At 32.8% G+C, this 24956-nt stretch overlaps 3 protein-coding genes across 6 annotated transcripts in view; all 3 read left to right on the top strand.

The window, feature by feature from the left end:
- Positions 1-2685: 2685 nt before the first annotated feature.
- LOC126716865 (GTP-binding protein SAR2-like) lies at positions 2686-6748 on the top strand. Of its 3 annotated transcripts, none has more exons than XM_050417874.1 (4): positions 2686-2976; positions 3096-3200; positions 4010-4135; positions 4700-6236. In XM_050417874.1, exons 1-4 carry the CDS (start codon positions 2833-2835, stop codon positions 4916-4918), a joined length of 594 nt encoding a protein of 197 aa, XP_050273831.1. In that variant the 5' UTR covers positions 2686-2832; the 3' UTR covers positions 4919-6236. The 3 variants fall into 3 exon arrangements, with proteins under 3 accessions (XP_050273831.1, XP_050273832.1, XP_050273830.1); XM_050417873.1 differs by lacking the exon at positions 4700-6236 and adding an exon at positions 6334-6748 and having other exon boundaries at positions 2704-2976; XM_050417875.1 differs by lacking the exons at positions 4010-4135; positions 4700-6236 and adding an exon at positions 6334-6748 and having other exon boundaries at positions 2695-2976.
- A 9132-nt stretch (positions 6749-15880) lies between these two features.
- Positions 15881-19460, top strand: LOC126716860 (GTP-binding protein SAR1A-like). The gene is made up of 4 exons (XM_050417867.1): positions 15881-16128; positions 16234-16335; positions 17427-17582; positions 18663-19460. Exons 1-4 carry the CDS (start codon positions 16042-16044, stop codon positions 19011-19013), a joined length of 696 nt encoding a protein of 231 aa, XP_050273824.1. The 5' UTR covers positions 15881-16041; the 3' UTR covers positions 19014-19460.
- An 872-nt stretch (positions 19461-20332) lies between these two features.
- Positions 20333-24956, top strand: part of LOC126716857 (GTP-binding protein SAR1A-like) — a 73060-nt gene continuing 68436 nt past the window's right edge. Inside the window, exons 1-4 of one of the 2 annotated variants that reach the window (XR_007652303.1) lie at positions 20333-20593; positions 20686-20787; positions 21723-21860; positions 22989-23421. Coding sequence is in view for 1 of the 2 variants with exons in the window: in XM_050417866.1 (XP_050273823.1) it covers positions 20450-20593; positions 20686-20787; positions 21723-21860; positions 22989-23315 (711 nt within the window). In the remaining variant the exon portion in view is untranslated. Of the gene's footprint in view, positions 20594-20685; positions 20788-21722; positions 21861-22988; positions 23658-24956 lie in introns of those variants that run through there. The other variant, XM_050417866.1, reaches the window with a different exon arrangement.

The raw sequence follows: 24956 nt of genomic DNA, 5'->3' as shown, positions 1-24956 counted from the left end.
GTAAAGATGGACGAGACCTCTATGATGAGCTCGTCCATCCTTAGTGGAAGATGGACGAAACCATCTCGGAAGGCTTATCCTTTGTAAATGATAAGTAGATTCCGTAGACACTGCTTGTCCATATATGGACGAGGCTCGTCCATATGTACCTTCTTTCCTTGGACGGGTCATATGGACGAGTTATGGACTTGGGATTATTTGTGACACCATCAAACTTTTCCTAGAAACAAATTGCTATCACCATTAATGTTAACTTCTAAATATTAAATTATAATAAATAATAATTTTACTTGTTTGAATAAAATGATTATATATAATGATTACTTGTTAATGAATATCCTAAGAGTAGTTGTTAAGATTTATTTAATACTTTATTAAATAACACTGTTATACATTTTTTTCAAAAGTAAAGTAAAATTATACAAAACACACATAACTACAATAAATTTGTAAGTAAATGCAAAACAATAAATCATTCATATATATTGTAAGGACTCAATTCGCGATGACCCCAAAACAGTATTGGGTTCGCATGTTGAGGGCCCAAACAATATAATTTGTAGAGCGTGGGTTTAAAAGGCTAGGCCTTGGTCATCGAACGGTGGTTAGTCGTGATGTTCATACAGAATTAAACCATATTTGTTCGGGGAGTCTTTCTCCTCAAGACGGTCTAGGAGGCTCTGGTTATTGGTCTTTTTTCCCCAGCCCCCTTTCCGGATTGCTTGCTTCCTCTTTTATATTAGCCTGTATCCCTTATCCAATGTCCACGTGTTGGTTCGACTTTCCAGGACTGATACTTGTCCCATTAGTCCATACCCAAAGTGGTTGGGGGTGGTTGTAAAAGCTGAAGAGCATGGTTCTGTCAAGTGCAGAGTATTCAATAGCAGTAATGGCAGCTTTCCCTTTGTCCTTGGTCACCATACTGTCCAGCGGTCCTTTCTCTATCAACATAGATATTTTAGGTTTTTCCCAAAATTGTTCCTATACCGTTCTTGCCATTTCTTTCAGGATGGCCTCAGGGATGCCGAGGATAGAATCATCCTCGGTTATGTCTCAAGATTACTTGGACTTTTATTATACATCCTCGGCTCTATCCCTTCTCGACTCGGGCTTTGGGCCCCTATGTAAAAATGGGCCAGGGTTGCAAATTATTGGGCTCCACATATATTATAACTCATAATTAATCATTCTTAAGGATACATATTAATTATCAATTTTCAAAAATAATTTATGATGACTTGAAACACTGTTAAAAAAGTTAATAACTTTTTTATTTTTCTATAAAATTTCTTAAAATAGTTTACTATTTTAAAATATATGCATTTAACCAAAAAAAAAAAAAAATCATTATAATTTTGTTTGGTTTATACGATAAAGAAGGTGTGGGGCCCACGTACGTTGCAGCGATGTAACGTGTAAGAATTGAGATAGCAAATGGATCACATGTCTGAAAAAACCCACATGGTGAATGAATAAAACATGTCGAACAGCCAATCAAAAAGCATAAATAAAAAGTAAATGTACTAAAACGGCACATTTTTTATATTTATTTATTAGATAAGGTTTCCATTTTCTACGGGGTCCTTTCAAGTCTACCTAGATTCAAGCATCATGTGTCGGCACTGTTGCTACCATAAATGACAAATTATTAGTACTAGTTTTTAATAATTTTGACCACATTCAATGTTTTGGGTATCTACCAATCATATTCCACTCTTTAAAAGTCGTTTTAACTTTAAGACAAGACAAGTACTACCGAATAAATTAGCATGTTACATAGAATGTGATGATGATTGGCGCGGAATGTCAAATGTGGACTAGGATCCTTCCAATCCTAGAATATTGCTATTTTTTCTTTTTACTTTTCACTTTTTAATTTTTATTCCAAGACTGGAACTAGAGTTAAAACTCATTCTTATCTATTGAGAGCAATTGTATACTGTCTAATACCATTTTTCTCTCTCTTATGTGTGGGTGTTTGTTGTTTTTTTTTTTTTTTTAAATAATAATAATAATACCCTAGGTTGGAGGGCCAAAACATAAATAATGTTTTTTTTTGTTTAAAATACTAGAATTAATATATATTTAAAAGGCTTTATTAACATGTAAGGGCATATATTATTAAACTATTTTATGAAACTTTGTATAGAAATATAAAAAGAGTAATTAACTGTTTTGACAGCTTTTTCAATTTTTTATAAAATTTTTTCAAACATGGATGGTTAATGTATGCCTTTAACATTAACAAAATTCAAACAAAAGAAAAGAGACTGAATAATTGTTCTCAATAAATTTTAAATAAAAAATTTTAAAATAAAATTAGACATTTTTTTAAATTATGAAAATAATTTGCAATTTATTTTATATAGGATTGTAAATGAAACAAGAAAATCATCACTACAAAAAGCAATTTTTGCAATTAAGAGAGAAAATTTAGGAGCACAACTTTTGTGTCAAGCATTTTTATTACAATTATGAGACAATTATCTATAAGTGGTAAAGGAAAAGTGATAGATTAATGTGAAAGTAATTATTCACTTATCACAATAAACCAAGTGATAAAAAGTGTGTCAAATGGTATGCTGGCTGGATAATTTGTTGTCTCAAAAGTTAAAAAAAAAAAAAAACCTAAACTAGCAGTTCCAAGTGTGGACTGTCCGAACGTGTGAGGCAGTTGTACGTGTGAAACTGAAAGTTGTAGCTTTCTCTTCACTCTTCCCCATCGCCATTCACCACTACTCACTTTCTCTCTCTAAGCTTTTCTCTGCAACTTTTCCATCACCCACTCTCTCTCTCTCAGAGACACAAAACCAGAAAAGAAAAGGAGGAAGGATGGATTTGCCGAACTGGTTTCAAGCTTTGCCCTTTATTTTATTGAAATTTCTGAATTGGTACTTTCATTTCTTCAATCTAGCCTGGCCTTATATTTTATTGTTATTGTTGGATCCATTGTTCTCTCATTTCTTCAAGATTGAGGTAGCTTTCTCTCTCTCTCTCTCTCTCTCTCTCAGTATCTGTAATTTCTTAAGCATTTTGCTCATTTGTAAAGCTTTTTGTTAATTAGTATTTTTTTTTTTTTTTTTTGGTGAGAGAAGTTGGGCGAATTTTATCCCTTCAGACCAAAGGCGGCCAATCTGTTGTTCCTAGGCAGTGATGACTACAAACGATCAGTGATTTTGAATCTCTCAGATGAAGATGAGGTACTCTCCTTTTTTTTTTTTCCTTTTTTTGTGTGTGTGCAGAAGATATAGTTATAGTAGATTATGTGTTTTTGGAATAGGATATAGTTGTAATAAATGCAACTAGAGTAGCAGCTAACACCCAGTTGGAAATCTAGAGGAAATCTAAAGGGGTTCAGACTTCAGAATTTAACACTGTGTTTGGCAAAAACAATGGAGGGAAAAGAAAGTTATGGAAGTGAAATTAAAGAAGTTATCTGGGTTTTTAATAAGAAAGAAAGTGAAAGGAAATAGCTCATTGATTGATCCCACGCCCTTCTTGTCTCTCCATTTTCTCCCAAATTGGTGGCCCAGGGGAGGGAAATAAATCCCTCCCTTTTACTTTCCAGTTTCCTCTACTTCAATTCATCTCAACCATACGATAGATTCCCTTTCCTTTCCCCCCACTTTCCCTCAAACCAAACATAATGTTAGAGGTTTTAGGTTAAGTAGAGTGTGACATTACTAAAAATAGAAGCTATTAGGGTTGTAAAAGGTAAAACCTTGATGCCAAAGAAAAACCAAGTGAGTTTGATTTCTTGGGTCAATAATTCAAAAGAATGTAAAGCTGGAAAAAAGGCCGAGCGGTACACCTATCTGGCGCAAAACAGTTATTATTATCATTAGTGAATGTGAGAATTTTTAAACTGAAACTTGATTCTTGGTAAAGCTTCCTTTTATTAATTTACTTAGATTTGATCCTCGTTGAACAAATGATGACTTGCCATTTTGTTTAACTTGACTACCATTGACTAGATATTCTTTGTTGTAAATGTGAGTGAATATTGCAGGGTATATTTGGAATAGAGACACCACCATATTCACGGCTGTCTAGCATGGGGAGAATCAAGTTTAACTTATTTGATTTTGGAGAACTTCGGACAGCTTGTAGAGTTTGGAAAGACTATTGTGCCAAGGTAGTGTTAGGATTAGTGCCCTAAAATCCTATTATATAATACTATGTATGACATTATATTATAAGTAATAAAGTTGTTTTATTATCAAATAATGCTTAACACGAATATTTTGACATTATCATATAGTCCTTGAGATGCATAATATTTGACTTATGTGATTTAGTCACAGAAGATGTAAATCACAAGTTTTTTGCAAACTCAAAATCTTAGTTCATAGTTAGTGATGAAATTGGACATTTCATCTATGAAAACTATAACATATCAACTAAGATGATTTGTCTTGATCATGAAAGTGGAGACTTCTAGTTGATATGTTAATATGTTTTAAGTGTATAAAACATATTGAACTAGACCACTGTGAGATTTATTATTCTATTAATGACTGTTAAATGAATAATAAATCTCATGACTTTTATTTACATAAACTCTCAATTCTAAGAGAATAGTAAATCCAATCATGTAATGTAGACTGCTTTGATATATCAGAAGTGAGATTTAATCTAACGGTCAAAACCTTATTATGTTGCTGCTTTGGTGCTCTTATATATCTACCCCTAAAATTAGGTGCTCAACAAACCGCTCAAACTACATGATGGCACTCAAATTGATCAAAATTGCCCACAAAATGGAGTAACTGCACTGCACTACACTACAAGTGATAGTCAAATGCATCGCATGTTGCGGTGTGGTGCACGATTTTATAATAAAAAAACAGCACCGTTCCCATGTGTGTTTGTATACATACATATGGTAAGTGGCCAGCCTAGTGTGAGTGCGTTCTAGTTTCATGATAAAATGGCTTTGTTTTGGATAAATATAAAATCAAAAGTTCAAAACCTCATTCACTTCTCCATCTCACACTCTCACTCTTCTCTCCTAATACCCTCATTCACTCTTAGTCTCTCTCAAGTCTCACCCACTCTCAGTCTCTCTCAAGTATAGCATTGGATGGATGGACTTTTTTTGTTGCATTCATATTTATTTAAACAATTTCTTGTTGGGTTTGTAATTTAATACTTGTTTTGGGTTTGTAATTTATTTCATGCTTGCTTTAGACTTGTTTCCATTATGGTTGTGATAACTGAAACTTGAAACTAGCAGACATGACTAGCTGTGTATACAATACACTGTTATGGACCTTATGGTTGTTGCATGCTAAGTATTTTTGAGTTACATGTTTTACTTGTTTAACATGTATAATTGTGTATGGTTTACAATCATGGATTATTTTTGTATATATTTGTGGTACTTTTTAGTTTACTGCATCATGGATTTTCTTTTGTCGTCTTGTATATATTTGAGTTACTTTTTTTGTTACACATGTTATATATATGTTTTTGAAACTTATAGTCATATTGTAATGGTTATTAATAGTAAACAAGTAATTGTCCATGACATCTTGAAAAATATATTAGCCTAAAATTGACCAAACTACACCTTGAACGCCGCACCACACCATACTGTCGGTCCACACATGTGACCACAAAACTAAGGTGTGGTGTCATGATGGTTTTGGCCAAACCGTACTGCAAAGTACGGTGCTAAAAATGTCCCCAAACCACATTGCATTGCGAACACCCCTTTATTAACTTTCTTTAATATATGTCCCATATGCTTGAGCTTTGCTATATCCCAACTGAACACTAGCGGCCTGTTGAATTTGTTTTTGCTTATGTTACTGCCTGACCCTAAATCTTAATATAATCTTGACTTCATAATCCTAGGCAAACCTTTTTGTGTTTATATCTGATTCATGGGAGTTCGCTGATAGCACCTAGGTCTGCCAATAGTGACTCAACATACATACTCATTCTCTCTGTCATTCTACTGAATTTATCTAGTTCAAATATTACAATGCAGGTCTCCTGCATTAAAAAATGGAATTTCATAACTATAATAGTACATCATCTACATCTTACTACATCTTACCTGTTGATTATACTTTCTTGTTAATTGTTTTAAATACCATTTGGGAAATATGGAAAACCCAAAAAAAAAGAAAAAGAAAAGAAAAGAAAAGAAAAGTGTTTTGAGTTGTGCTCACTATTGACATTCTGGATTGGGAATTTGGCAAAAATTGCTGCCTGATTGGCTACCAAAAGTGTTTTGAGTTGTGCTCGCTACTGGCTAGCAAAGTGAAAAGTGAAAAGTGCTACCTTCGTTGTTAAGTAATATGCATTTAAATCTTTGTTTTGTAGAGAGATGCAATTGTGTACGTTGTGAATGCTGCTGATACGAGCATGGAGCAATTTTCTGAGGCAAGAGAAGATCTGCATGATCTACTCTCTGATGAGGACTTTATAAATGTTCCACTCCTTATTTTTTGCGAAACTCCAGAACCTTCTTATCCCTCTGAAAAGGAATTGTGTTTCCTCTTGGGACTGACAGACAAGACCACAGGGAAGGGTAGGGTAAAGCTGCAGGCTGGCACAAATGCCCGTCCCCTTGAGGTTTTTGTGGCTGAACCATCCAACAGAAAGCAGCATCAAGATGCAATCAAGTGGCTTTCTCAGTACATCAAGTAGTGGGCATTAGAAGTGAAGACTGTTTCATGTAGAGATTCTGGGTGCACTGTCAGTTAAATTTCTGATAAATTATTCTTGATTTTTGATTGCCTGCTAGCTAGCTATAACAAATACCACATGAGATCCATACTAAATTTTTTATTTTTGCATGAATGAGATCCATACTAATCAATAGGGCTACATTATTATTATATGTTATTATTTAGGTATTAAGTTAAATGTTTTAACATTTAACTATTTAAAATTTTAATTTCAAATCGACTATTCTGCCCTCATAAACAACTTGTGCCATGAGAAGACAAAACACAATGGAAAACATTTTGTCATGGAACTGGAAAGTCGCGGCACCTTCATAAGTCTATACCCATTAAGCCAAACTTTTTCTAACCAAGCAAAGTTTTGAAGAAAAAGAAATTAATGTACAATCATATGCATAACTGAATTTGAATTTAGGAAATTCATTGTCACATTTTAGGACATCAGAATTTTCAAGTATTCTCAGGTCAGTATGATACACTTCATTTTTCTCTAGTAAAATCACAAAGACTTTCAGTACTTTCAAATCTCTTTGCTTCATTTGTTGTTACAAATTTTCAATCGACTCACTAATTTAGCACCAACTTAACAATATATTAAGGATAATTAACATATAAAATTTAAATAGTAAAATCATTTTGGAAACATCATATAGCCAAGTGCCAACTAATATAATCAAATCGAAGGAAACCAAAAGATATTAGAGAATTCATTCTCCAAACAAAAAAAAAGTAGTTAGCAAGAGAAAACATACCAAGCTTGACTTCAATTTCTCCACAAGATCTTTGAAGTTCATCACATTCTTCTTTCTAATTCTATGTAAAAATCATTAGGAGAAGATGAAAAGGTGTTGACAACTGTGGAGACTGGGTTTAATGGTAACGGTTTTATTTAAGATGAGAAACGAAGAGTCTTTTTTCTTTAGAGAGATTGATAGGAAAACAAAGGTTTGATTGAGAACCCAAAAAAAAAAAAAAAAAAAACCTGAGAAGAGGTAGGATCTGAAACGTTAAACAAAACTGAAGAAAAAAAAAATGTTGCTTTGATAATGCTCATAACAATGAAAATGAGTTATATAAACTATTTTATAACATTTTTACAAACTTGACTAATCTCTATAGAATAACCAACTCATTTTATCAACAGTTCATAAAAAAGCTTTTGCAGTTCATAAAAAAGTTTGTGCCTTTAACGTTTTTTAAACCTCAAAGAAGGTATATTATTGCCCATTTTTGGATATATCTGTGTTTGGTAAAATGTAAAAGAGGGGAATGAGGAATCCATTTTGCATCAAATATACATAATTATATGTAGCCCATTTTTGGATATATCTGTATATGGTAAAATGTTAAAGAGGGATTTGAGGAATCAATTTGCTTCTTTTTTTTTTTTTTTTGATGAATAAGGAATCAATTTGCATTATATATACATAATTATATGTAGAATTTAAATGAGAGATTTTATAATAATTTTAACTGAAAGGAAGATGGCAAAAACTTTAATGTAGGATTTGAAAGGTCAATGATAGACATTTAAGGGCATATTTATTCTTCAAATATGGCAGGTAGGTTGTAAAAAAAAAAAAATTATATATATATATATATATATATATACAAATCATATTCAAACATGTGACACCATCTATTCAAAATATTCATATAAAAAAAAAAAAAGATACATCAAAATAATTTCATATGAAGCAATTAGCAACAATATTAGCACTCCAAGATAGAAATAAATTATTAAAATAAATTTAAATCCCTAATTATATAGGAAAATCACTCTAAGTTGAGATGGATCATAGATTTTGTTGTATTAATTTGCTTCCTATTTTTGGAACTAGTTTAGTTTTTTCAACATTAATTAATAACATTTATCTTTTTTAACCCTATGCTAAGGATGTAGTTTTGATCATTGCCACTGCTTGAATTGCTTTCTTTAGAGTGAAAAACTCCGGTAAAGATAAAGTCGGCTGGCTCTTTTTACTAATTGTCTTCTACTATCTCCTTGTTTTTCACCGTAAACTCAAATAAGGAATAGTAATGTTTAGTCACACAACTTAATGTTTAAAATAAAATTTTAGATGAAAAATCTAAAATTCAAGTGCAAATCAACCTTCATCTTTGTTCCTCATTGAACCAAAACCAATTAACACAAATCAAAACTTCATATTGAGAACGGAAATTACCAAGTCTTGAACAAATAGTATTTGATATTCACAAAACATGGCTTCAAATAGAGAGCAAAAATTATGAATTTCAAAGAGAGAGATTGTTGATATAAACTCTTGGCCACGTGTCACCTGGATCACTTGTAACATGCCAGCTCAACCAACAACATGTTGCATCCATTATTATTATTATTATTATTATTATGCGTTTGTTTATAGACTTTTGTTGGCTTTTATTTTTTCAAACTTTAGACTCTTTCCACAAGCATAGGAATCAAACTTAATCATTGTTTACTTTCACATTTCGTGTGCCCAAAGCATCCAACTCTTTTTTTTTTTTTTTTTTTTTTTTTTTTTTTTTTTTTTTGGGCAAGCTTAGCACAACAAATCTGGACTTAAAGGCACAACCAAAGTCTACTTAAATTCCTTCTCCCAAAAAAAGAAAAAAGAAAGTCTACTTAAATTAAAGCTACCTTTAAGGCTGATTACTATAAAGGGCTCCACAGCTTTTCTTTATAAGTATGTATACGTAATGAAATGTCTAGATAATATTCTTATTTATTGGAGAGATTAACAATTAAGGGAGAGAGAGAAAAGATTAAAAAAAAAACAATTAATTTCTTTTCTACACGTTTTTTTTTTTTTTTTTTGACAAAAGGTTGGAAAGAAATTCCTACATGGTGAACAAAATCATATATTCATATGTAGACTTCTTTACAAGGAAAAGAAATAAAAAGTCGGCTACCTTTAATAGTGGATAATTTATTTATTTATTGTTATTTTTTTTTTTTTTGAGAATATTAAAGCTGGGTTTGGATACGGATGAAAAGGAATGTGTCTGTATCTGCGCATTTCCTTTTTTTTTTTTTTTTTTTTGAGCATTTTGTGGCGGTGGTGTCACACTAGTGGGTCCTATGCACTGTTTACGGGACTCACAAACCTCTTTTTCAACAACTTTTTCATGAAAAATAGGTCCTACGACACTATTTACATATTTAAAAATTATTTTGCTATAGTGTTTTCAATTTTCAGCAAAATAAGCTATATCCAAGTGGATCCTAAGTATTTTTTTAACATGCACACACGGAGAGAGGGGAGAAAATTTTTTAAAAAAACTTACAGTGGTGTATATCCAAAAGGGCTAATAGTGGATAATTTATGAGTGTAATTTATGACACATTATATTCTATTCTACCCATTTAAAAATTCAAATTCTTTAGTAGTAATTTAATAATGTACATTAAAGACTAAATTTAAATCTTTTGACACAAAGTACACGTGGACTCATAAACCTAAAGTGTAGGTATTATAACTTGACATGTTGAAGCTGCCACATGTCACGTAATGGGTGCTTAAACTTTGACAAATGGAAGAATTTTAGCACAGGTTTTCATAATTGTATATAAAACTAGTAAGACGTTTTTGGAGAATATTATACATATATTAAAATGAAAAAATAATCTAAACTTGAGTAAAGAAATATATACATTTTGAAATATTAAAAATTAGTTTAGTAACTTCATTGCAAATTTATAACCTTCTCAACGTAAGTTTAATTTTTCTTTTTAAATCATGAGACCAAAAATAAATACAAAAAAGTAACAAGACCATGAAAATCAACTAATCTGTGTTGTGTTCACAGATTGCATATTATGAAATGAAAATATGCCCAACTCTCTCGCTGCCTTCCACTCATCGATAATGCGACATTAAGAGATGGTGTGAGCAAGTGCATATGCGTGTGTTATATAAATGATTTTAAACTATGGTAAAAAAAATTACCTATAGAGATTTCGACAACTTGATGGTGGGGGAGGCCAATATGAAAGAGATAGTGGCCCCTCTTTCCCTCTCTTACAAATGCTTCGTCAAACTTAGGTCTTTTATTTTGGTAATAGTGAAACAATGTGTTTCATTTAACTGTCCACAACATTTTCGTGTTTCTCTATCTTTCCCTGGTGCCTTATTTGGTTAGTTATTAGTATTAGTCCTTAAATTGTTTTTTAATACTAAAATGGTGGGTATGCTAAAAGACATGAAAAAGAAAGAAATGTGTGGTATAAGCTAAGACAATCAATGGGAGATTAATGAGATAACAGTTAAATATAAGTTAATGTAAACTTTTGGATAACAGTAAAAAATACTTAATAAAAAAAGTAAAAAAAAAATGTTAAATATAAAATTAGAATACCATATAGCAAGACCTCGTGCACTCTCATGAGGTCTTTTTTTTTTTTTTTTTTTTTTTTTTTCATTAACATAATTTTTATCTTTAGCTCTGCAAATTATGAATGATTGCAATAAAACAAAAAGGAAGCACTAACTCACTTGTAGTTAAATAGGGGAAGCATTGATTTTGATAGGGCAAATTAAAATAGAAGAAAGAATGTGTTGGACTTAGGAAAGCACTAATTGCATATGCTGCTTGTGATTATCTTTCAATATTTTATAGTCCGTTTGGATTGAAGGAGAGGGATGGGGAGTAGAGTAGATTTGGCCTAAAATTAGCCTATTTTCAGCCAACTCTACTCTACTTTCCTCCACTCCCTCTCCTTCTCCTCCCAATCCAAACAGGCCCTTAGAGCATTACGCTTTACCATTGGCAATTTATCTATACAAAAACAAAAGAACTTAACCCTTGAATTTTGTCCCTAGGACTATGATCTCAATAAAAATTGTTAATTTTTAACCATTTAAATAAGATTAGCATAGTTCAGGTAATGCACTTTTGCTACAATTCTTATAAACATCACATTCTACTAATGGTTTTGAGAATTTTATACATATATTATAGCATAACTGTTATAGAATTTTGTTAGTAATGAGTTCATGGTAAGAATTAACCAAAAAAAAAAAACCGTAGAGGTTTCACCGGCTTGATGGTGGTGGGAGGCCAACTAGCATGGTGGTGGTGGGAGGCTAGCCAACATGACGATGGTGGTGGCCCCTCAGATTCATTTCTTTCTCTCTCTTACAAATACTTTGTCAATCTCAAATTTTTTATTTTGATAATTGTGAAATAGTGCGTTTCATTTAACAATCAAAAATATATTTGTGTCTCTCTATCTCTCCCTAGTACCTTATTGGGTTAGTTATATTAGTCCTTAATTTTTTTTTTTTTTTGTGCTTTTGTTTTTAATACTAAAATGGTGGGTATGCTAAAAGACATAAAGAAAAAAGAAAGTTGTGGTGTAAACTTAGTCAATTAATGAGGTAACAGTAAAAATAAGTTAATGTGATATTCTGGGTAACAAAAAAATAATAATAATAATAATGAAAAGAGGTAAAAAAAGCTAAATGCAAAATTAGAGCGTCACATGGCATAACCTCATGTACTCCCATATGAAGTCTCTGTTTTTATATATGTATTGATGATTGGATTAGATTAGACTAGATTAGGTTGAGGGAGAAAACTTGAGCAGCTTCTAATTGACTAGTTAATATAACATAGAGGGATACAATTTAACTCAAAAGACTTAAATTTATAAGTTTAGGCCCAACTATATGATATTAAATTATTCAACCAAAAAAGAAAAAAAAAAATCACTCCCTCTTGTTATTTTTATTTTTATTTAATATAAAACTTCACTCACACGTGTCTTCCCAACAATTTTCCTCTCATGCATGAGTCTTTGACTCTTTGCCACTTTGTAGACTATGAACAAGTCCTACTCACTCTCCTTTGCTTATAAGTTTTTTCTATCACCAACACATCATCTGTGAACCTCTTGTACGCCATCCATGGGAACCATGTGTTAACCCCACACACTTATCTATGGGAATTGGCTCACACATCCATGTCTTTTGGAACTACACGCTTCATCGTGATCTAGCACCAATAGCAATACTCCTTTGTTAGGCATTTCTCCATATCATTTGTGTAATTCCTTTAGACTTGCTCTGTCACCGCTAGGAAGGACCCTGAACACCTCACCACTCTTGTTGCACACTACCTTAAAGCTCTGATGTCACTTGTTGGGCAAATAACAAGAGGTATCAAATGAACTACGTTACAAAGGTTCTTGAAAAATTCCACATGCAATGTACTAATCCTATAAGCATTCCATTGGCAAATCACTTTAGATTGTCTATAGTCAGGGGCCGAAGGATGATAAAAAATTGAATACATTTTAAAGGTCTCGTATACAATCCATAGTCACCATGTCTACTATTGAATCTACAAAAGAAGTACTGTGGTTGAAGGGACTAATTAGAGAGCTTGGTTTGAAATAAGGTGGTGTTTAGTTGAGTGCCATTTATTTGGCAAAGCATTGGGTTTATCATACTTGGACAAATCGTATTGCTATAAGGTTCCACACAATAAGGGAGATGATTGCTACAAGAGACATTGTTCTTAAGAAGATTCACACTTTGGAGAACACAACTGATATGTTGACAAAGCCGGTTCTAACATGCAAGTTCAGGCATTGCTTGGACTTATTCAGTGTTTGCAGCTTGTGATAACTCTAAGAGATAAAGTGGTGGCGATGGAGGAGTTTGTTTGTGACACTTTATCAATTTAGGCCAATGCGAAGATTTGTTGTATAGCTATTACTCTTATGGCTTGAATTGCAAGCCAGTATAAGCCAAGTCGGTCAAACTAAAGTTGACTGAATCCCACTTGCAATTGAGAGTACTGTTATTGTGTGCTGTACAATACAAGTGCGAGAAAGAGTGGTTCTGCAAGCTCAAGAGCATATTAAATAGGGTGTTCTCTATTCTTTCTGGAAGGGAGTTAAAAGGCGTATTTGAGGTTTTGGTCTTTGTAAGAGTGTTACTGTGTTACTATTATAATATTCTTATTTTATAGTAACACTTTATTTTGTTGATGTTCATAGATGTAGGCATATTGCTAAACTACATAAATTTTTTGTGTCTATTTTTCTTCTCTCTTTTTGAATATTATGTAAATAAATTATTTTCACAACAAATTAGATAAAGGACATATATGTATCAACTTCAAAGCAATAATATACTTTGTATGCATTTGGAAATTGCTTATTTCCACTAGCTTATTTCAAAAAGCTGAAAGTTAGATTACTTGAAATAAAGTAAAAACAAAAAGTAGTAAGAGATTCGCAAACAGTAGATAATTTACACAAAAAAACTAATTTTTAATCGGTTGCCAAATACACATTTCGTCATTTCTGGATTGAGGTTTCCTTTTTCCAATTCTGAAAGTAATTTATAATCATATCTCCTTGGGAGTAGGAAGTAAACCTAGCTTCACTTTTGCTTTCAAAAGAAAATAAACAGAAAGACCTTAACTATTTATAAAGATTGGACAACAAAAACCCAAAGCAAACATTAACTTCCAAAGATTGGCCCTTCTCTTACCAATGATTGATCGAACAATACCAAGTCCCAAACCAGATCCTTCTTGATCAAAAGCTATTTCTGTAACTTGATTATAGAAACTAAAAAGAGATTTCTAATAAGCACTAATGGGAGTGCAAGAGTTACAGTATTAAAAAACAACTACATCCATTGTAAAAAAAACCCTTGAATAGTACTGTAGCCATTCCTTTGTTAAAGTTCGTCATCTTTTAGGGTGATTCTCTAAACACCATTCCTTATCTATCACTTGCTAGAATCGAAAAGAAGTTACAATATAATGGAAAGCTTAATAAAAGAACAACTGCTTGATAAAAATTCCCTACCAGACAATACAATGCAATGGAAAAGAATCACAGCATGAAAAGGCATTACAAGTTTTAAAATTCTTATCTAATTCATTTTGAAATGATTGGATATGGATTTTACCGTATCATCAAAATGGTCAATATTAATTTATCCTATAATAATAAAATCTAATCTACTTATTTCAATATAAATAAATAAAATTTTAGAAACTTTACTTTAAAATTATGGTTAAAATACAAAAACTATCTTTTAATTTTACCATAATTCATTTCAGTCATCTAACTTTGCTTTTATTCATTTCAATCCCTTAAAATTTTAAGTTGATCCAATCAATGCCTCTCCATAAACTTCAAATATTTTTCAATCATTAATTGAATTTTTTAAATAAAAAAATTGAAAAAAAAAATTAAAAATTTGAATAATTAACTGTAACATTTAACATAAGTTGATGAAGATGCCTTAAATGAATAATCTTAAAACATGGAAAATTTAAATAAATAAAAGTAAAGTTAAAAAAATAAAATGAATTTTGATAAAATATAGAATATGAGTTTTGCATTTTATCCTGAAATTAACGTAAAAATTCTAGAAATCTTAGTCCATAAGTAATAATACAGCATAACACACCAACCATGAAATGTTCAGGCTTTCCAACCCAAATCCAAGAGAACATTCAAAGAGAATATTCTAATGGCATATTCTATTGGCAAGCAAACGCGTCCTGTTAAGGTTAGGGAATGGGGCCAATCCGTGTAGTAATTGTTCACTATGAATTAAAAATTTAATTTAGATAATGCCAAGGTTGATTCATTAAACGGAAGGAAAATTTGGGGTTGAAGGGTTGTTCACTCTTTTTTTTTTTTTTTTTTAAATATTTAATAATAAGAATTTATTAGTTGAAAACTTGAAATCAGCATTAACAATTTAACATAGCAAATTCGGTCTTTTAAAAAAAAAAAAAAATTTTAAGGTGAAATGAGCAATGGCATTGTATTTTCTCATTTACTTTTGGATGAAATATACAAACTTACAAAAAAAGTTTCTATTTTTGTTAGTTAAAATTTAACTACATTTTAAAAATAATAATAATTTAATTTAGATTCTTCAATTAGATTGATCCACATGACTATATTATTGACTAATAAAATCATTATGATCTTCAACTTGTTGTAGTTGAAAAAAACTACATAGTTGAATTTAAAATACAGTTAATCTAATTATTTTTTAAGACAAGAGTGTTGCGTGTTTTTAACACTTTTACTTAGGTTGTGGTCAACAGAGAGGCACTTGAGCTGTGTTTTTGGCGCTTTTTTTTTCTAGTCTAGAATGTTCCCAACTCCAAACGGGCACAACCTGTCAACGGTCACCATTTTGACTACCTAGAAGAAATTCCTCTTCTTCCACACCATAGCCTTCACCACCAGTACTAGTGTTTTTATAAATAAACTCACAAAGTCTCTATCTTTCTGACCTCTCTTACACACACACGCAACAAAGAAAAGAAAAGAAAAGAAAAGAAAAGAAAAGAAAGGATGATTTTGATCAATTGGGTTCAAGTCTTGCCTTATGTTTTATTGTATTTGCTGAATCAATGGTTTGTCCATGTCTTCAACATTGAGGTGCCTCTCTCTCTCTCTCTCTCTCCCTCATTTCTTATTATGCATTTTGCTCATTCTTAAAGTTTGGTGTTAATTTCTCTCTGTTTTTTTTTTCCATGAGAAAAGCTGAGCACCTTTTACCCCTTCAAACCAAAGGAAGCCAACATCTTGTTCTTAGGCCAGGATATGATCTACAAACAGTCTGTGATTTTGAGCCTCTCAGATTTGGTACTTCTCTCTCTCTCCTTTGCTTTTTTTTTTTTCTTGGCTCAGGAGATGAGGTACCTATCTCTTTAAAAGTAAAGGAAATCATAATTTTTTTTTTATTATTTTATTTTTGGAGCTGAGAATAGGTTGCGGTGATGGTTAAAGAACCTAGTCCAACAACAACTATCAAGTTTAGTGCCAAAATTTGGGAATTTTGAGATCGGCTATAGATCCTGTTAGGGTCGGCCAATAAGCCCAAAAGTTTCGATTTTGTTTTTCATTGAAAATGGGATTTTGGTTCTATTATGAAAAATTAAATGCTAGTAAAGAAAATAATAAGTAGGAGGAAGAAGCTAGATAAAGTAGTTGTTGTATACTTTCTATAGGCTATATAATTTTGATTGATTATGCCTTTTGCAAAGGATATAGTTTTAGTAGATGAAACTAGTCAATCAACTAAGATCTAGTTGACAATCTAAAGACATACAGAATATAAAGGTTTTAGGTTAAGAGAGTGCATAAAGTGTTACATTAGTTAAAGGTGTAGAGAGAGCAAAAAACCGAGTGGTGCACCTACTCTTTTTCTCAAAACAGTTCTTGTGTTAGTGATGAATGTGATATTTTTGAGCTTTAAAGCCAAAATTTAATTATGAAAAAGCTTCTCTTTTTCTTTCTTTTTTGGTTTGATTTTGATTCTCAGCAAACAAATGGTGGGTTGATGTTTTGTTTAATTTGATTACCATTGACTTCGTATTCTTTTTTGTGGGTATTGATTGTTAAATATTAGCATTGATACACCATGTTGAATATGCTAGTATGGATGCGAAAGCAAAAGCATATAAAACACAGTAACACACGAGAGTTACGTGGTTTAACCTAACGGTCTACATCCACGGAGAAAACCCTAAAAGGCTACATCAATAACATATTAGAGTGTAGTACAAATCCTACGTTACAATGAATTATAACATATGTATATATAGTAGACTAAATCTTAGACTAATAGATTTCTAGTACAAATAGGAGACTTGGCTTGCACGCAAAGTAGAATTAGGTTTGGGCCTATGCTAATGGGCTAATATATCTCTAACATTGATGAATGAAAATTGCAGAGGCAGAGCATATCTAGAAATGAGATGTCATCAAATACTACACGAGCGCCGTATTTGACATCATGGGTATCTTGTATTGGGAAAATCAAGTTTAACTTTTATGATTTAGGAAGCCACTGGATAGCTCGTAGAGTTTGGAGAGACTACTCTGCCAAGGTACATTTCTCAATCTATCAATTTTGTTTGATGAGAATATTAAGTTAATGATAAGTACAATATCTACGTAGATATTGTGATTTTAGTTCTAATTTCATATTTACTCTTGAGAATTCTTGCATGTTTTGGGGTAGCCTAGCTCTAACCCTCTTGTTGATTATCCCCCTCCAAAAAAAATAAAAAACCATATTGCTCTGTTAGACTTAGACCTGGCTGTTTTATCTGATGCACTTAGTATCTGTTTCTGTTTAATGGAATCCTTCTGTCTAAGTCCTTTTTTTTTTCTTGATTCAATTTTGACTAATAGAGAACATGAATTACATGATTGTGACTAGGTAATGCTAGAATTCTCCCCGATTTGAACCATGGTAAACTTTGAGTTGTGACTGTATATGCCATAAATTTGATAGTATTGTTATATTTTTAAGAAAATGAGAATTTTGGTGCTCTTATATATCTACAGTTATTAACTTCTTCTATGTGTCACTGTCCTATAAGCTTGAGCTTTGCTATCCCAACTGAACACCAGTGGCCTGTTCAATTTGTTTTTGCTTATGTTACTGCCTGAACCTAAATCTTAATATAATTTTGCCTTCATAATCCTTGGAAAACCTTTTTGTTTTTATGTCTGATTCGTGGGAAAACATTGATCATGGGATTTTGCCGATATTGTTGCTAGGTCTGCCAATAGTGTCTCAACATGCATAACTCATTCTCTCTGTCATTCTACCTAGTTTATGTAGTTCAAATATTACAATGCAGATCTCTTGCATTAAAATATGGAATTTCATAATTTTACTAGGACATCATTTACCTCTTACATGTTAATTATTCTTTCTTGTTTAGCCCTTGTTTCTTGTTAGTTGTTTTAAATAACATCTGGGAAATGTGAAAGAAAGAAAAAGTGATCCTTAAATATATCTTGAGGTTCTGGGTGGGAATTTGGCAAATTGCTGCCTGATTGCCTAATAAAGTGGCTATGTTTCGAGTTGTGCTTGTCATTATGTGTTGCTCCACGGTGATATCTTCCTTCTTAAGTATTGCATTTTTGATAAATACATTTCAATCTTTGTTCTGTAGATGGATGCAGTTGTGTACATTGTGAATGCTAATACCAAGACCAGAGAGCAATTTTCAGGGCCAAGAGAAGAGCTGCAATTTTCAGTGCCAAGCAAAGAGCTGAACGCTCTACTTTCTGATGAGGCCTTTGCAAATGTCCCATTTCTTATTTTTTTCATAACTGCTGAACCTTCTTCTTGCCCAGAAGAGGAATTGTGTTCCCTCTTGGACCTGACCAACATCACCACAGGGAAGGGTAGGGTAGACCTGGCAGTCGCAAATGCCCGCCCCCTTGAGGTTTTTGTGGCTGAATCATACAACAAAAAGCAGTATCTGGATGGTTTCAAGTGGCTTTCTAAGTACATTAAGTAGTAGGCATTACAAGTGAAGATTTCACATCTTATTTCAAGTGGAGATGCTGGGCGCTCTGCCAGTTCAATTCTTGACTATGCGAGTTGATCGCCTGCTATAACAACTACCACATGAGATCCATCTGGTTTAGGTGAGTTGATCACCTGCTATAAGAAGTAGTAGCACATGATATCCATCTGGTTTAGGTGAAGGGACTTGAAGTAATGCAAAAGATTGAAATCCGTTTGGAGAGGACAATCACTGAGCATACTTGGGAGTTCTTCTGTGTCTCCATTTGGGAAGCTTGAGATTGATGTTGAAGCAAGTGCCTCCTTCAGCAGGCTCTTTACCAACAATACTTATATCTCTACCCTTTAGACACACCTAGAGCACAGATGCTATAACTTTTACTAATTAAATGCTTATGTATCTGCTTAAAAGCAATAATATACTTCATCATTTCCCAAATTGAGGTTACCTGTTGTTATTTCCGGAAGTACTTTATATGTTGGAAGTAAACTTGGCTTCACTTTTGCTTTCCGAACCAAATAAAGTATAAAACAGAAAGACCTTGACTATCTGCAAAGATTGGACAATAACAAACCAAAGCAACAATCATATTACTTGAATCACTTTTGCTAAGTGCATTAACTTCATATTACTTGAATTAGTTACCAAAGTTTGAATGATACCATCATACCAAGTCCCAAACCAGATTCTTCTTGATCAAAATCTGTTTCCGTACGTGATTATAGTATTCAAAAACAGATTTTTGATAAGTAATAATTGGAGTGCATGGGATACAGTATCCAGAGAGTTTTGGCAAGACATGTAAGGATATAAATCACACTGAGTTTTGAGTAACACCGGTGTGAAATGTGTGATAGCCAAATTTCTTCCCATATGTATGTATGGTAGCACTCAAAATGACAAAATTACAGAATATACAGGTGTAGAAGATTTTTCTCATTATGAGATAATTAATTGTAAATAGTGAAGAAAATGTAATGGGATCATGCTAACGAGCGTAGGTTGTTTTCTAAGAATATCCGTTAGCATTTTTTAAAATAATATTAGATGGTTTCAAGGAATTTGTTAAAAGACTATTTTAGAAATATTTTAATATCATTTTAACGAGTATTATAAATAACTGTCAAAAAAAATTTTTAATAAAAAAGTTTCTAAAAATAATTTATTAACCAATGTTAAAGTAATTATTTATTAATCACGCGGTAAAAGGTGTGGCAAATGGAATTGTTTAAGGAGAATTGTTGTAAAAAAGTTGCTTAGGATCCACCAATCAGAACAAAGTCACGGTCTTCTCTCTCTCTCTCTCTCTCTGACATACAACAACTGAACAAAGTCATAGCCTTTTTTTCCCTCTCCTTTTCTTTCTCTCACTCTCTCTCTCTCTCACAGAGATACAGAAAACAGACAAGAGAAAGAAAGAAAGAAGGATGGTTTTGCCCAACAGAGCTCAAGCTTTGCCCTTTCTTTTATTGAATTTGCTGAATTGGTACTCTCATTTCCTCTTTCAAGTCTGGCCTTATATTTTAGTGTACTTGGTGAATCTATGTTTCTCTTATTTCTTCAACATTGAGGTACCTTTCTCTCTCTCTTTTTAGTTCTTAAGCATTTTGCTAATTTTTAAAGCTTTGTGTTTATTAGTGTTTTTTTTTTCCTCTGAGAAAAGCTAGGCGAATTTTATCCCTTCAAACCAAAGGTGGCCAAAGTCCTGTTCTTAGGCCAGGATATGGCCTATAAAAAGTCAGTGATTTTGAAACTCTTTGATGAGGTAACTCTCCTGAAATATTTTCCTATTATTATTTTTTTTTCCCTGAGAAAAAGTTAAGGAAGTTTGATTTTTTTTTTTTTTTGGCTTTTTCACTGAAAATGAAATTGTGGTTCTATAATTCTATTGTGAAAAATTGAAATAAGGAAGATAATATAGTAGTTTTTTTTTTGGGCAGAGGATAGTTTTAGTAGATTATGTTTTTGGGCATATGATATAGTTGTAATAAATGCAACTAGACTAGCAGCTAATACATAGTTGGAACTTGGAAATCTAGAGGGGTTCAGAATTTTTAAAACTGTGTTTGACAAAAACAAGGAAGGGGAGGGGAGAAGAGGAAGTGGAAGAGAAAGGAAAGAAGTTATCTTCTCAAGTGTTTGGTTTATATTAAGAAAGTAAGAGAAAGGAAATAGCTTATTGATTGATCCCATCCATAAGCCCTTTCTTCTCTCTCCATTTCCTCCCAACTTGGGAGGAAAGAAATTGGTGGCCCAGGGAGGAACATGAATCCCTCCCTTCCTTTTACTTTCCTCTACTTCCTTTCCTTTCCCTCCCACTACCCTCGAACCAAAAATAGTGATAGAGGTTTTAGGTTAAGCAGAGTGTGAAATTAGTAAAATGAGAATCAAATAGGGTTGTAAAAGGTAAGAACTTGATGCCAAAGAGAAACCAAGTGAGTTTGATTTCTTGGGTCAATAATTCATGAGGATGTAAAGCGGGACAAAAAGGACGAGTGTAAACTTATCTGGTGCAAAACAGTTATTATTATTAGTGTATGTGAGAATTTTAAAACTGAAACTTAATACTGATAAAGCTTCTTTTATTTATTTATTTAAATTTGATTCTTAGTGAACAAATGGTGACTTGGTTTTTTGTTTAACTTGACTACCATTGACTTGATATTGTTTGTTGTGGGTGTTGGTGAGTGAATATTGCAGAGCATACTTGGGAATGAGAATATGCAATCACAGTATTTGACATCATGTGTGTCTAGTATTGGGGGAATCAAGTTTAACTTCTTTGATTTAGGAGAACATTCCATAGCTCGTAGAGTTTGGAGAGACTACTGTGCCAAGGTATGTTTCTCAATCTATCAACTATCATTGTTGAGAATATCTAGTTAATGATTTGTGCAATATGATGATATTGTGAATATGTGATTGTCATTTAGATTTCTTATTTACTCTTGAGAAAGCTTGCATGTTTTGGGGTAACCTAGTTCTAACTCTCTTGCTGTGTTAGACCAGGCTGTTTTATCTGATGTACTCTCTGTTTTAGTTTAATGGAATCCTTTGCGTCTTAGTCCTTATTTTATTTAATTAATGTGGATTCCATTTTTTGATTCAATGTGGACTGATAGGGAACATGACTTACATGATCGTGCCTAGATTTTGCTAGTAGGCTGAATTCAGATTCAGCAGAAGTTGAACCATGAAAAACTTTGAGTTGTGACTGGATATGCCAGAAATCTGGCAACACTGAATATTTTGGTTTAGAATGGAAAAGTTAGCATTGTATATTTTTAACTGATCTGGCTAAACTGTAACCAATGTACTAAGCAAATGAGAATTTTGGTGCTCTTATATATCTACATTTATTAACTTTCATTAATTTGTGTCCCATATTCTTGAGCTTTGGTAGCTCAACTGAACACCAGCTGCATGTGAAATTGTTTTTGCTTGTGTTACGCCTGACCATAAATACTTTCGCCTTCATAATCCCGGGCAGACGATTCCATGTTTATATTTGATTCATGAGAAGCAAACCTTGATCATGGGAGTTCGGTAATAGCACATTTTGTTTTAGAAGGTCTGTTAATAGTGTCTCAACATACAAAATTCATTCTCTTTGTCATCCTACCAAATTTATCTAGGTCAAATATTACATTCCAGATCCTTTGCATTGAAAAATGGAATTTCATAATTTCACTAGTACATCATCTACATCTTACATGTTGATTATTCTTTCTTGTTAATTGCTTTAAATAACATCTGGGAAATGTGGGAAAAAAAATTTTAAAAACGAAAAACTGTTCCTTGTATATCTCTTGGGATTCTGGATTGGGAATTTGGCTAATTGCTGCCTGATTGGCTAACATAGTGGAAAATGTTTTGAGTTATGCTCGTTGTGTGTTACTTCATCACGATATCATCCTTGATAAGTATTTCATTTTTGCTTAATACATTTAAATCTTTGTTCTATAGATGGATGCAGTTGTGTACATTGTGAACGCTAATACCAGGAACAGGGAGCTATTTTTGGGGCCAAGAGAAGAGCTGAACGCTCTACTTTCTGATGAGGCCTTTGCAAATGTCCCATTTCTTATTTTTGGCATAACAGCTGCTAAACCTTCTTCTTTCCCAATAGCGGAATTGCGTTCCCTCTTGGACCTGAACAACATCACCACAGGGAATGGTAGGGTAGACCTGGCAGACGCAAATGCCCGTCCCCTTGAGGTTTTTGTGGCTGAATCATACAACCGAAGGCAGTATCTGGAAGGTTTCGAGCTGCTTTCTAAGTACATTAAGTAGTAGGCATTAGAAGCGAAGATTTTGCAGCTTATTTTAAGTGGAGATGCTGGGCGCACTGCCAGATCTCCTGCTATATCTAGTACCACATGAGATCCATCTGGTTTAGGTGAAGGGACTTGGAAGTAATGCAGTCACTGTGCATACTAGGGAGTTCTCCTACTGTATCTGCATCTGGGAAGCTTGAGATTGATGTTGAAGCAAGTGCCTCTTTACCAACAATTCTTGTATCTCTACCCATTAGACACACCTAGAGCACAGATACTATAACATTTACGAATTAAATGCTTATGCATCAACTTAAAAGCAATAATATGCTTCTAGTATGACAAACTTCCATATGTATGAGTAAAGGGAGAAAAAAAAAGTTTCTATTTTTGTTAGTTAAAATTTAACTACATAATTTAATTTAGATTCTTCAATTAGATTGATCCACATGACCATATTATTGACTAATAAAATCATTATGATCTTCAACTTGTGGTTGAAAAAAACTACATAGTTGAATTTAAAATACAGTAACTCTAATTAATCTTTAAGACAGGAGCGTTGCGTGCTTTAACACTTTTAGTTCGGTTGTGGTCAACTGAGTTCAGCTAAGTGGGAAAAAGAGCGTTGCGTGTTTTTTTTTTTTTTTTTTCCAGCCTAGAATGTTTCTAACTCCTAACGGGCACAACCTGTCAACGGTCACCATTTTGACCATCTAGATGAAATTTCTTCTTCTTCTTCCACACCCAATAGCCTTCACCACCAGTACAAGAGTTTTATAAATAAAAAGTTTCTCTCTTTCTTAACTCTCTCTCTCTCACACACACACACAACAAATCAACATTCATATTACTTGAATCACTTTTGCTAAAAGTGCATAAACTTCATATTACTTGAATTACTTGCCAAAGATTGAACAATACCATCGTACCAAGTCCCAAACCAGATCCTTCTTGACCAAAATCTGTTTCCATTCCTGATTATAGCATTCAAAAGCAGATTTTTAATAAGTAACATTTTAGGAAATTTTTTATAAGAAATTGAATAAATTGTCAGAAAAATTAATCACATTTTCGCTTTGCCATAAAAAAAAATATATAAAATGGTTTACTAATGTAAGGACTCAATTTGTAACGATCCCGAACTGGTATTGGGTTCGTACGTTAAAGGCCCAAACAATAAAATTTGTAGAGCGTGGGTGTCCAAGAACTAGGTTAACTTTAAAAGAAAAACGATTCAACCTCACGTTTATAGATGGATTAGCACCGATATAACTATTAGTTTTACTTTGAAAGAAGTACAGTTCTTCGGTTTCTAAGCTTTTTTTTAAGTGTTCTCTGTTTCTTTTTTATGTTCCGATCCCATTTCTCCATGCTTTTCTTTCATGTTATATACTGCCTTCTTCATATCATCTTCATCACATACGTGTAAGTTGGGTTCAGGGGATCTCTTTCTGTCTCATCTAACACCTTCTGGAACCTCCTACTAGCAGCTGTAAGGCTGCTTCATCACTGTTCAGGCATCACCTCCACGTTAATGCGGCCAGAGAGTTGGTTGAGAGGAAATTAATGCGAAGGCAACTGTTGTTGTAGATATTTGTTTGCCTTCTCTTTCTTGGCCTTGGTCCCTTATCCCACTTTTAGTGGTGACGTAGCT

The sequence above is a fragment of the Quercus robur genome, chromosome 3 (assembly GCF_932294415.1).
Source record: "Quercus robur chromosome 3, dhQueRobu3.1, whole genome shotgun sequence".
NCBI classification, from domain to species: domain Eukaryota; kingdom Viridiplantae; phylum Streptophyta; class Magnoliopsida; order Fagales; family Fagaceae; genus Quercus; species Quercus robur.
Note: the sequence above shows the minus strand (reverse complement) of the source record. Positions and strands in the feature narration are given on the sequence as shown.